General features: G+C 44.6%; 1 protein-coding gene across 2 annotated transcripts; it reads right to left on the reverse strand.

Moving 5' to 3' along the window:
- Window positions 1-1,142: 1,142 nt before the first annotated feature.
- On the reverse strand, window positions 1,143-5,042 carry SMCO1 (single-pass membrane protein with coiled-coil domains 1). 2 transcript variants are annotated; one of them, XM_058662068.1, is made up of 3 exons: window positions 4,884-5,042; window positions 2,038-2,187; window positions 1,143-1,611 (listed from the first exon to the last, which is right to left on the reverse strand). In XM_058662068.1, exons 1-3 carry the CDS (start codon window positions 4,931-4,933, stop codon window positions 1,167-1,169), a joined length of 645 nt encoding a protein of 214 aa, XP_058518051.1. In that variant the 5' UTR covers window positions 4,934-5,042; the 3' UTR covers window positions 1,143-1,166. The 2 variants fall into 2 exon arrangements, with proteins under 2 accessions (XP_058518051.1, XP_058518052.1); XM_058662069.1 differs by having other exon boundaries at window positions 4,220-5,022.
- Window positions 5,043-13,093: the final 8,051 nt, after the last annotated feature.

Genomic DNA, 13,093 nt, shown 5'->3' on the forward strand with positions numbered 1-13,093 from the left:
GTTATTGTGGGTCACTCCGACGAGGCTGCAGCTCCCACTGGTTGATGTGAGGGCCGAGTGTGTGCTGGGCAGAATCGGGCTGGACTGCAACACCCATTGGTTTCATGTGGAAGACAGGGCTGGAAACAGAATCGACCCAGCAATTGCAACCACCAGCTGATTGGGGTGATGGACTATACCAGGCCCTGTACTTGCAAGTACACACAAGAATCTGGTCTGGGTTCACCTCAGACCAAGTTTCTTTGGGGATCTCCCCAATCGAACTGCCAGACTCAGATCCCTAACCATGAAAAGACAGAGGACAGAACAAGTCAGTCAACTACCTCAGCCATATGTTGGCAATGAAAAACCAGGCAGATGGAGATTCTAAGATGGACTATGTTAATCAGTGGATTCTTCAACGACCTCATCGTGCTTGGAATGGCGAGATTGGAAGCAATTCATAACTGTTGAACTATCAAGACCACTTGAGCAAGACCCTCAGAGCATGCCCCACATCAGGGACCTGGGATGTGTGGGAGACTGGGTGGGGCTTCTCCCTTTACCTCCCTCTTTACCCCAGATAAAGAAAAAAAAATGTGTGGAAATGATAGTCTTACCCATTTTCCTGTAGCCCTTGAACCTTTATGCCTTAATTAACTATGTAAAAAATTGTCAAAAATATAATAAAAGATGGAAAAAGTTCATTGTAACCATTTGTCATAATATTTTAAAAATATTTTATTCATTTTTTATTGGAAAATCAGATTTACAGAGAGAAGGAGAGAGAGAGGAAAAGATCTTCCATCTGCTAATTCACTCCCCAAATGGCTATAACAGCCAGAGCTGCACCAATCTGAAGTCAGGAGCCAGGAGCTTCTTCCAGGTCTCCCACACAAATGTAGGGTCCCAAGACTTTAGGCCCTCATCTGTTGCTTTCCCAAACTACAAGCAGGGACCTAGATGGGAAGTGGAGCAGCCGGGATATGAACCTGCACCCATTTGGGATCCTTGCACATGCAAGGTGAGAACTTTAGCCACTAAACTATGGTTCCAGGCCCTATCATATTTTTAATAATCCTCTTATTTTCTGCTTAAACATAAGCCTTCACTAAACAAATGATGTTTTTTTATTTGTTTTAAGAGCCAGGCACAGAGAAAGAGAGATGCCACCTGCTGGCTCCAGGTTAGCTTTTGACTGACAGTATGAGCTCTTTGATGGATGGCTTTTGCTCTTCAGAGCTCCTCCCTGCTTTTCCCTTTTCAATGACCTGAACAGCCTTCAACAAAGCATCCCGTAGAGCCTGGTTCTTCACCATGTTGGTGATCAAGAGTGAGACATCTTTGATGTACATCTGCCTCACTTTAGCGGCGTAGTGTTCTGCCTTGCTCCCGTGGACGATAAAGAAGGTGCAAAGCGCTGTGACATCTCCTTCTTCTAGCCCATCCTCTTCCAGGACAGACTGCCACACAACTCTAACGCGCTTGTTCTTGACTTTCCGCCTGAGAACAGAGGCTAAAGTGGGAAGACTCCTCACCAGGTCAGGCAGCTTCTCGAGCACGTGAGTGTGTAGATGGATAAGTACTTCAATGACATAGCTGTATAAAATACTGAATTCCATTGAAGTGAACCTACCAGAAGAAAAAAAAAAAGAGTTTCTGGAGCAATAGTGTGTGCCAAACATAAGGTGATCTCTGCAACACAACACCACAAACCACTAGATGCACTAGCTGCTGTATTTTAGCAAATAGCTCAGATTTGGTGTCTGCCCTCTGCTGGGCAGCTGAATTCTCAAACCATGCATACTCTAAGTTCCTCGGTGGCTAGGGAGTTCTATTAAACATTTCTGTGTTAGTAAGATTTTGACAAGTGAGAGACTCTGTGAGGAGGTTTGTAGCACAATACCAGTAAATGAAGCTGAAGTTAGTATGTCCTGAATGAATGAATCTCCCAAATGTAGTTTCTTCACAATCCAATCTTGGTACAATATTAAATTCAATTTTTGAAAATCTCCTCCCAAAGTCACAACATTTCCTGATTTCTCATTTAATACTCACTTAAGTGCCAGTACTGCTGTCCACATCTCATCTTGGGCTGCTTGGTTTGCCAGAGTTTTATTATGATGTTCAAATTTCTGTGTCAGATTATCCATGGTGAGGTCCAGGTCTTTGAATTGTGTTTGCAAAGCTTGGAGTTTGTGGTCTACTCTATAAAATGGAAAAAACATAGATCCAGGGAATAAACAGAGATTTAGACTTAACCTTAGATTTTAATATTTACAACTTCTTTCAACATTGGATAACTGAGTTTAAAATTATGAACACATATTGCCATTGACACTTCCTTTAGCCCTTGTCCTTATTTATTGTGTTGTATAACTTGAATTAATTCCTTGAATTATTTTTCATGTCTTACTTATATATTAGACTTTAAAAGAGTATATAAGAACTACTGTTACTCTCAAAACAGCCATAAGAAATGAATCAGTGATATTTTACTGTTTTACAGATTTTAAAAAGTTGAATCACAAAAGAAGACTCAGTTTTCATGTCAAAGCTGGTTGTGCTGGGACCATCACGCTATAAGATGTTTTTCACGGGCCCGGCGGTGTGGCCTAGCAGCTAAAGTCCTCGCCTTGAATGCCCCGGGATCCCATATGGTCTCCGGTTCTAATCCCAGCAGCTCCACTTCCCATCCAGCTCCCTGCTTGTGGCCTGGGAAAGCAGTTGAGGACGGCTCAAAGCTTTGGGACCCTGCACCCGCGTGGGAGACCTGGAAGAGGTTCCTGGTTCCCGGCTTCGGATCGGTGCGCATCGACCCGTTGCGGCTCACTTGGGGAGTGAATCATCGGATGGAAGATCTTCCTCTCTGTCTCTCCTCCTCTCTGTATATCTGACTTTGTAATAAAATGAATAAATATTTAAAAAAAAAAAAGATGTTTTTCACTATGCTGTTCTGCTTGTCCAGAGCCTAACCTTCCTTCAAAGCTTGGTCCTCATTCCACTGGAGTTCCCCTCCCCACCTAGAGATCTCTTCACTTTCTAAATTCTCTCAGGGTCTGATTTTCCAGCTCTTACTTTAGTTTTCATTTTTCATAAATGAAAATCTACATTTTGGAAGGGAAGGATCAGAGATCATTTCTTAAATATTTTTTGTTTGATCTGCTCCCCTGACTGGCAGCAGAGGCCTTACACAGAAATAATAAAATACATCTATACTCTGTGACTGACAGCTGTGATGTAAAGGAGATTTTAAACTGTGCAAACCACCATGGTGATGTGAATAGTTTGAAGAGCCCTAATCATCAGAGGGCTCACACTGCAAAGAACAGCACAAAGACCCACAAACAGCAACAGCCACACAACTCACTTGCCTAATACCACTCACAGTGTCTCTCATGGCTGGAGTGAAGCACAGACACATGCCACTCCCACATGACCTAAATACTTTTGAGGTTGCCTGGGCTTCTATGTTTGATCATCTTCTCTTCTTGCTTCCAAGTTACTCTTAAGGCTAGATCAGCTCTACATCTGTGTTTTCAACTCTATTTTGCATGTCTCCACCTGGAAGCAGTTGTCGAACTCAATTGCCCTGAACTGAATCTAAGTACACTGCTTCTGCCCACTCCCATCTTCAGAGATTACTATGAAGGAGTTCTCCCACTGCTTTGGATTCTATTTACGCGTAGATAAGAACAGTATGGAATTTGACAGTAAAACCCTGTAATAAATGAGGATTTTGTAGGGAGTATAAGCCTGTATAGCCATATGCCAATAGCCTGGCTGCAAATCAAAACATGTAACCAAGAATATATATGGGTGGTATTAATCTTTGGACATTTAAGACTACTACCATGAGTCCTCTTTCGCTTAAATTTTAAAGATCAACCCTAGCATGTCAATCAGTATAAAAATTTACCATTGCAATAGTTCTTTGGAATTTTCTCATCAAATGGCATTCTCAGACCATCCAAAGAAATCTTAACAAGTCAATAGAACAGTCTCTTTGCTACAGATCTCCACCATCAAACTAACTGCAGAAACTGGACATCTCAGAATAATTTCTACCTTTTTTCCCTTCCCTCTTAGTATCTTTCTGATCAGCCCTTTCTTGTCATCCCCTTGCTAATCATCTTTCACTTGACCTTGGATTGGAATAGCCTAACCAGGACCTTGCTTCAGCCTCCAATGCGCCCTTCAATTAGAGTCTTCCAAGCACAATGCGGGTTATGCAACTCACGTGGTTATGTGCCTTCTGGGCCATCATGACTTGTTCGTAGTATCTCAGAGCCAAGTTGGAACTCCTCATCAGGACACACAGAGCTGTTTTCCCTTTGCGCCCATCTTTTACCAGTCCTCTCAGACCCGCTAGTCATCCATATACAATCACAAGCTGCCATCTGGTTTCCCAGTGCTGTTTCCTCTATCTAGAATTCATTTCCATTTCTTTCTCTCTTTCAAAGCCCACCAACCCTTGCAGATCCAGCTTAAGTGTCCATCTAGCAAAGGGTTCCTTTTCCTAAGGTCAAAGACTAAATTGATTGATCTTCACATTCCACAGCCATTTAGGAGCATGTCCTTCCTAGATCACTTGCTTTAACTTGTGATTTTAAATATGTCTACCATTTATACAAGCTGTGAGTTCCTGAAGGGCAGCGGCCGAATTTCACTTAATTTTGTAAATTTAGACACATACACACAAATTACATGGGCTTACAGCATCCAGGAGTAGGGTTTTTTTTTTATTATGAAATTAATTATGGCTTACGCCTGGAAGACTGAAGCCGTTTTAGCAGAGACAAGTCTGTATAGTTCTTTACTTATTTCTAGTCTTCATCCTTCTCTTTCCCGTCTTCTTAGAATAACACACCCATGCTTGCTCCCTCCCTGTGGCCCTTAAAAACCTTTTCATTGCCTCCTTCAAGGATATCAGGGTTGTGGTTTCAATGCTCATCTTCTTAAAGCAGAATGAAGAGAAATAAAACAAGATCCCAGAGATGTTTGAATTCCAGTTTTCTGTCTTCTACTCAGCCACAGGCAGCAGCAGCAGCGTGGGCATTCAATCTAAATTCTGCCCGAAAGGTCGCTCAGTACAAGAAGCTTTTAATAGCGTGGACATCCAAATATAGTTTCACAGAACTGATCCTGTGAACACAGGTGTCCTGGAATGCACTACAACATTTGCTTTTGAAAACTGAGTCATAGTCCATCAACAAAGGGGAAGCGTTGAGTCTGGCAGGTCACATGGCTGCATCCTACTTAGGAATGCTGGAATCAGGATGTGGCTCTAGATCCTAGTTCCAGCTTCCCTCTAACGCTGCCTCTGGAAGGCCGTAATGATGGTGCAAGTCAGGCCTGGGTGGAATTCCAGGTTCCTGGCTTCAGTCTGGGCAGGTCCCAGTATCTAGGGAGCAAATCAATTGATGGATGATATCTCTCTCTTTCTCCCCCCTACTTCTAGAAAGGAATAATAAATAAATAAAACTTCAAATTTTCTTTATGATATTGTTTACCTAATTGAAAGAAACGCACCCCGATGTGGGCCTCCATACAGGGTGGGGAGGGTCAGGTAGATAGGAAAGTGATTGGGATAAATGTTTCCGTTTTTCTTATCCTTTTTTTCTTCTTATGTCTTCAGGGGAGGAGGAAGATGGGGCTGCTCCTTGCTGTCAAACTACGTCAGTACTCAAGGATGGAGGATAGTTATTTAATAATGCCTTAGAGATTCGGATGTGGGGAAGAATGTTCCAAGGGTGTTGTTACTTGAGTGGTTTTGATAGTTCTGAGATATTTTTGGCTTTATTGCTCTAGGGTTGAGAAAATCTTTCCAAGGTCTACTGGTTGACAAAGTCCACCTTAGTGCATCCCCAGGCCCAGAAACATGCTGCCAGCTTGGCTAGGAGACTTGTCTAATCTGCTCTGTTTTCCATCCTCTGACAAGGCACTCAACATACCCTGCTGTCCTAGATGAGCTGGCTGCCATGTTCCCCACGTGCATCTGGGCGTGCTGTTCACTGCACAAACACCAGCAACTGTGGAGGCTCAGACCAATGCATGCATGCATGCATGCACTCTGAAGTGCGACCACACATTCTGTGACTTTCCCTGTAGCTGGGGTCTAAGTCCAGTAGGCTAGTTGGGGAGGCCACCAAGAAACCTTACCTCAGATGACCTCAGACTTGTGTGTGCCAGCCAGTGCAGGGTCAGGTTTGGTCTGTTACCTGTACCAGTTAGCACACATACCAGTGCATGTAGCTGCCTGATCCCAGCCACATATCGCGTGTAACCCAACGCAGGTGCTGTGAACCACCCCCCACAATCGGCCTGCCACAGACTCAGTCCTCATGCACACCAGCGGGTGCCATGGCCTAGTTGGGGCAACTCCCAATAACTCCCACCAGGCCCATCCCCAGCGCCAGTTTTTGTGCATGCCATGCTCTGCTGTAGCCTAGTCCAGCCCAGCCGCATTCTATCTGGCTCTCATGCACACCCATGGGTGCTGCAGCTAAGCTTAGTCTAACCTGCCCCCAAACCTAGCCCTCAGGTATGCCAATAGGTGCTGCTGCCTTGCCCAGCCTGGTCCACCACCTCCAGCCCTGATTCACATGATCACCAATGGGAAGTACAGCCTAGTAGCAGAGTGCCCACAGTTCTCCTGCCAGGCCCATTCCACCCAACCCTGGATCTCACACATGCTGGTGGATGCAGTGCCTCTGCTTGACATGGTCTGCCCTCTGTCCTGGCCTTCACATTTGCTGGCAGCTGCTACAGCCTGGCCCCATCCAGTCTCCTCCCAGCCAAAACTTTAAAAACTATATGTCAATTGTATGGCATATGAATTCTACCTCAACAAAGTTCTTAATAGTGTGTGAACTGGGCCTTGCGCAGTGGCATAATGGCTAAAGTCCTTGCCTTGAACACACCGGGATCCCAAATGGGCACCGGTTCTAGTTCCAACAGCTTCCCATCCAGCTCGCTGCTTGTGACCTGGGAAAGCAGTCGAGGACGGCCCAAAGCCTTGGGACCCTGCAACTGCGTGGGAGACCTGGACGAGGTTCTGGGCTTGGATTGGCTCTGGACTTTGGATTGGCTCAGCTCCAGCCATTGCGGCCACTTGGGGAGTGAACCATTGGACAGAAGATCTCCCTCTCTGTCTCTCCTCCTCTCTGTATATCTGCCTTTCCAATAAAAATAAAAGAAAAAACAAAAGAAAAAAAAAGAAGAAAGTAAAAGAATCCATTTTGTACAGAAGTAATAAAGTGTTCAAAAATACAGAAATTTTCTAGTGGAGATAGTCTGGCCTACTTCTAGTTCTGTGCTGTTTCCCTCCTCTGCTCATGGCAACTCTGGCTGCTTCCAGGAGCGAGGGTGATTGTTCTGGCCTTTCTGAGCTGAGTAGGAGCAAAGTAAGAGCCTATGGTAAAGCCCGGGCTCCAACTGACAGTGGCCTTGAGGGTTACCGTGCCAGATAGCAAAAACTGTTTTTGAAGACTTACACACATGAGCACTGGAGCTTCAAATCTGCAGGCACCCAGGAAAGTTCTGCTGTTATCCAAATCCAGACGTTGACAGGAGGGTTTTGATAATTCGGTGGTTGTTAAGGTCTGCCCAGGAGTTATGTGAGGCCCAGGACCATCTATCTCTTCACATAAGGTACTGGAAGCGACATCATAAAGGAAGTGTGAAACTCTATGGGGAGACATCGCATTGATTCCCATTACCTGGCTGGACAAAGAGGAGAGCTGGCTTGAAAAGGAGGCCGGTGCAGAACAGATGGTTCCTCTGGATAGAATACACAGCTTTACCTATGACGCTGGTGACCCTAGGCCATTCCTCCATGGAGATGGATGATTTGGGAGCTGGGCAGAGTGAAGGGCTTCTGACTTGTGGCCCACTATGGTTCTGACCAGCAATTCTTTGACCTCCAGGACAGTTCAATTTCTAGTAGCCTGGTTCTTGGCAGAGCTGACACGATTCTTTGAAAGCCTTCTATCAATGGCAGCAGTTTCCCTGACCTTCTGGTTTCCCACATTGCAAGCAGGTGCTACTTGAGGGTGCACTGGCCTTGCTGGGTCTTCTTTACTGTATAAAGCTGCATTAATGAGTCCCCTGCTGCCTAGCTTGCTACCCTTCCTCTAGGTCTCTGGTAAAGTGGGCCACAGAGGCAGCTTTAGGATATCACTCAAGGGGATGCTCAATTCTATCCCTAAATTCTTAGCAGACTAAGTTAGAAATTTGTAATCACGGGGACATCCTGACATTTTAAAAAAGATTTGTTTTTATTACAAAGTCCAGATATATATGGAGAGGAGGACAGACAGAGCGAAAGATCTTCCACCCGATGATTCACTCTCCAAGTGAGTGCAATGGCCAGTGTTGCGCTGATCTGAAGCCAGGAGACCTGCAAGTCTCCCACGTGGGTGCAGGGTCCCAAGGCTTTGGGCTGTCCTCTATTGCTTTCCCAGGCCACAAGCAGGGAGCTGGATGGAAAGTAGCACTGCCGGGATTAGAACCAGCATCCATATGGGATCCTGGCGCATTGAAGGCTAGGACTTCAGCCACTTGGCCACCGCGCCAGGCCCAACAGTTTTAAAGTAATGTTCATGAAGAGATAATTAGGCTCTTTTGTTTAATAAGAGTGATTTCTTTTATAAGGTCTGGTGATCAAAATGTGCAGCTTGAGTCTCTCAGCCTGAGAGAGAGAAAGAAAGAGAGAGAGAGAGAGAGAGAGAGAGAGAGAGAGAAGGGGCAGTGGACAAAGGAATTAGAAACACCAGATTAATGATATAACATTGTCAAGTGAAAACTATCAAATAACAAGCTCTAGAAAAAGGTCTGATACCTGCTATAAATTTGAAACAGGAGCACAGGTTTACAATTAACATAAACTGTACATTAGAAACAAGCAATGAAAAAAAGATAAAGAAGAACTAAAAAAAAAAAAAAGAAAAGAAAAAAGAAAGAAAGAAAAAAGAAGCAATGAGATCTATGCCCAATAAGAAATGTCTCTCACATACAATAATGGGACAGTCTTAATTTGGTTTATTCCAGAAACAAAAGAATTAGACAACTTTGCAAGGTAATTCCAAGAAGCACCTGTCACCCAAAAGGGAAGGAAGCCACCGCAGGTTGTATTAAGCATAGGTTGCCTCAGTGGAGCTGTGGGTCCATGTCTCTGGGGGCCTTTCAGTTCTGCTGTGATCCCACTTTATGGACACACGACCACAAGCTAACTACTGAGTAACCTGTGCCAACTCACATAGCTACTAAAGGGTGGAGAATCAGAATCTATGCCAATTTCATCAGAACTGAGGGAGAGCTTGGGCCGAGGACTTCAAAAGCATGGGCACCAGAGAGAACACCAGAACTAGTCATTAGAGACTGGCATCTATGTGAGTGGGCAGCAGGGAACCATACACAGGTTAGGTGTAAACAAAACCGTTGGCTAGAATCTGCACTGTTTCATGTCTTTTGTATGACTCAGAAGGAAAACAGAAGGGTTAAAATTGGGCAGCCAGGGTTAAAATTGAATGAGGAACTGAGTCAAGTTCTCAGAAAAACCACAGAAAGCTTGGCAAACTCAGAATGGACAGACACCAGAATCCCCGTGTCATGATGACCAGGCCAAGGACTAGGTTGAATCTGATGGTGCAAGTGATAACATATCTGGAGTTCTCATTTTCCATGACTTCTTCTGTATTACATATCAATTTCTAGGTTAAATAAAAAATCCTCTTCCACAAATTGGTATTGTGGTACACTGGTTGAGCTGTCACCTGCAATGCCGGCATCCCAAAGGAGAGCCAATTCCTGCCCTGGCTGCCCCACTTCCATCCAGTTCTCTGTTAGTGTGTGCCTAGGAAAGCAGTGGAGGATGGTCCAATACAAGTGTTTTGGCCCCTGCACTAATATGGGAAACCTGGAAGAAGCTCCAGGCTCCTGGCTTCAGCCTAGTCTAGCCTCAGCCATTGTGGCCATCTGGAGCATAAACCAGCAGATGAAAGAATCTCTTTCAGGCCCAGCGCGGTGGCCTAGCAGCTGAAGTCCTTGACTTTAACGTGCCAGGATCCCGTATGGGTGCCGGTTCTAACCCCGGTGGCCCTGCTTCCCATCCAGCTCCCTGCTTGTAGCCTGGGAAAGCAGTCGAGGATGGCCCAATGCCTTGGGACCCTGCACCCATGTGGGAGATCCAGAAGAAGTTCCTGGCTTCTGGCTTCGGATCGGCGCAGCATTGGCTGTTGCAGCCATTTGGGGAGTGAATCATCTGATGGAAGATTTTCCTCTCTGTATATCTGACTTTGTAATGAAAATTAAATAAATCTTAAAAAAAAGAAAAGAATCTCTTTCTCTGTCTCTTTCTGTGTAATTCTGCCTTTCAAATAAATACATTTTTTAAAAGTAGAAGACAGAGAAATCAATGAAAAAAATCGTCTTTTCTAAACACTGGTGCAGATGAATATCTGGGCAGAGTTTACTCCCTTAAAGATTGCATTGTGAGCTGATTTAGACTGGCAGTCCCTGCCTGGCAAAGTATGGCTTTAATTGCAGATCTGATTTCCCTCCACATTTGCTACTGTTGCAAAACCTCTTCAGGCAAGGTGGCCAAAAAGCACTATATCAAAGGCAACTTCTTCTCTGGTTAAGAAAAACAAAACAAAACAAAACAAAACAAAACAAAACACCTTATTGGATCTTTTTCCTGACTCGGAAGTCTGGAATAACATTACCTTATTAGTAACTGTACTTTGGGTTTAGGGCTCAAAGGACAGTACCCAAAGGACTCAGGATATTCACCTGTTAGTGTTTGATCTCGTTCTACAATAATAAAGCCTGCTGTTCTTTCTAGGGATTTCTATCAGTAGAGCAAAGCACCATTCACTTGGCATTAGGGTTGAGTTCCTGAGCATAGCACCTTTCTAAAATCTCTTCCCTGAAACAGAATCTAAGCTGTGACTTTGTTTGTAGGAGAAAATATTTGAAAAAGACACAACAGATGCCTTTGTAGGCATTTGGGGTAATGAATCAGTAGATGGGGGCTCTGTCTCCTCTGCATCTCTCTAATTCTGCCTCTCAGGAAAATATTTTAAAAATTAATACATAGGGTCCGGAGTGGTAATTCAGAGGCTAAAGTCCTTGCGTTGCATGTGCTAAGATCACATTTGGGGGCTGATTCCAACCCTGGCAGCTCCACTCTCCATCCAGCTCCCTGCTTGTGGCCTGGGAAAGCAGTCAAGGATGGCCCAAAGCTTTGGTACCCTGCACCTGCATGGGAGACCTAGAAGAGGTGTCTGGCTCCTGGCTATGGATTGGCGTAGCTCTGTTTATTGCAGTCAAATGGGGAGTGAATCATCGGACGGAAGATCATCCTCTTTGTCTCTCCTCTTCTTCGTATATATATCTGACATTGCAATAAAAATAAATAAATCTTTTTTTTTTACAAATCAGTGAAAGATGGCCCAAGTTGTGTCCCTGCCACCTATGTGGGAGACCTGATGGAGTTGCTAGCTCCTTGCTTCTGTCTGGCCCAGACCAGGCTATTGCAACAATTTGGATAGAAAACCTCTTTCTCTCATTTGCCTTTCAAATAAATGAAAACATTTTAAGAGTTACTTTATTTATTTGAAAGGTAGCTTGACAGAGAGAGAAGGGGAGAAACACAGAAGATTTTCCATCTGCTGGTTCACTCTCTAAGTGGGTGCAAGAGCTGGACCAGGCCAATGTCAGGAGCGATTAACTCCATTTGGGTGTTCTGCCTGGGTGGCAGAGCCCCAAGTACTTGGGTCATATTCTGTTGTTTTCTCAGGCTCATCAGCAGGGAGCAGGATAGGAAGTGGAGCAGTGAGGACTTACGCACGGCTCATAGGGGTATGAACAACAGAGCTGACAGTTTAACTTGCTGAACAACAACACCGACCCCTAAACAAATACTTTTTAGAAATTAAAATGTGGTCACCTGAGGAGTAAATCGGCAGAGAGAAGATCTCTGTCTATCAATCTTCATCTCTCTGCTAACTTAAAAAAAAAATAAACAAACATTTCCGACCCAGTGTGCTAGCCTAGCGGCCCAAGTCCTTGCCTTGCATGCACTGGGATCACATATGGGCGCTGGTTCGTGTCCCAGCTGCTCCACTTACCTTCTAGTTCCCTGCCTGTGGCCTGGGAAAGCAGTCGAGGATGCCCCAAAGCCTTGGGTCCCTGCACCCATGTGGGAGACCCAAAGAGGCTCTGGGCTCCTGACTTTGGATCAGCTCAGCTCTGGCCATTGCGGTCACCTGGAGAGTGAATCAATGGATAGAGGATCATCCTCTTTGTATGTCTCTCCTCTCTGTATATCTACCTTTCCAATAAAGATAAATAAATCTTTTTTACAAAAGAAAAATAAATAAAATATATACTACTACATGATCCACAAATCTCTTTTACTAGGAATATACCACAGGAAATGAAAGCATCATGTTGAAAAGAATATGCACCCATGTTCATTGCAGTGATACTCATAATAGCTAATGGAATTAGCCTAAGCAGGTAAACGCAATGTGGTATATCTACATAATGGGGTCCTATTTGTCCTCCAAGAAGGAAGTCTTGCTATTTACAGCAACAGGAAAGAGCTTAGACTGCATTAAGAAAAGGAAGTCAGGAAAAAATAAGTCTGAAGGGTCTTACGTAAACATAGACTCCAAAGCATCAAACTCAAAGACACAGTGCATAGAGATCTATGTAGAGCAGCGGTTTCCAGGGAGGACTGGGGGGGGGGGGATGCCAGTCAAAAGGCACAACATTTCTTTCTTTTCAAAAAAGACTTATTTTGTTTTTATTGGCAAGTCAGATATACAGAGAAGAGCAGAAACAGAGAGAAAGATCTTCTGTCCGATGATTCACTCCCCAAAAGCCACAAAGGCTGGATCTGCCCTGATCCGAAACCAGGGGTCCGGAGTCTCTTCTGGGTCTCCCACGGGTGCAGGGTCCCAAGGCTTTGAGCCATTCTCGACTACTTTTTCCTAGCCACAAGCAGGAAACTGGATGGGAAGCAGGGCTGCCAGGATTAGGACCAGCTCCCATATGGGATCTCGGCACATGCATGGCGAGGGCTTTAGCTGCTAAGCTGCCATGC

Source organism: Ochotona princeps, chromosome 3, assembly GCF_030435755.1.
Source record: "Ochotona princeps isolate mOchPri1 chromosome 3, mOchPri1.hap1, whole genome shotgun sequence".
NCBI classification, from domain to species: Eukaryota; Metazoa; Chordata; class Mammalia; order Lagomorpha; family Ochotonidae; genus Ochotona; species Ochotona princeps.

Bases quoted from the DNA above. Each gene is read 5' to 3' on its own strand.
- SMCO1 (XM_058662068.1), bottom strand. From the start codon at position 4,933: ATGAGCATTGAAACCACAACCCTGATATCCTTGAAGGAGGCAATGAAA. The intron at 2,188-4,883 runs GTTTTTAAGGGC...TCCATTTTATAG, and splicing joins TTGAAGGAGGCAATGAAAAG to AGTAGACCACAAACTCCAAG. The intron at 1,612-2,037 runs GTGAGTATTAAA...TTCTTCTGGTAG, and splicing joins ACAGCAGTACTGGCACTTAA to GTTCACTTCAATGGAATTCA.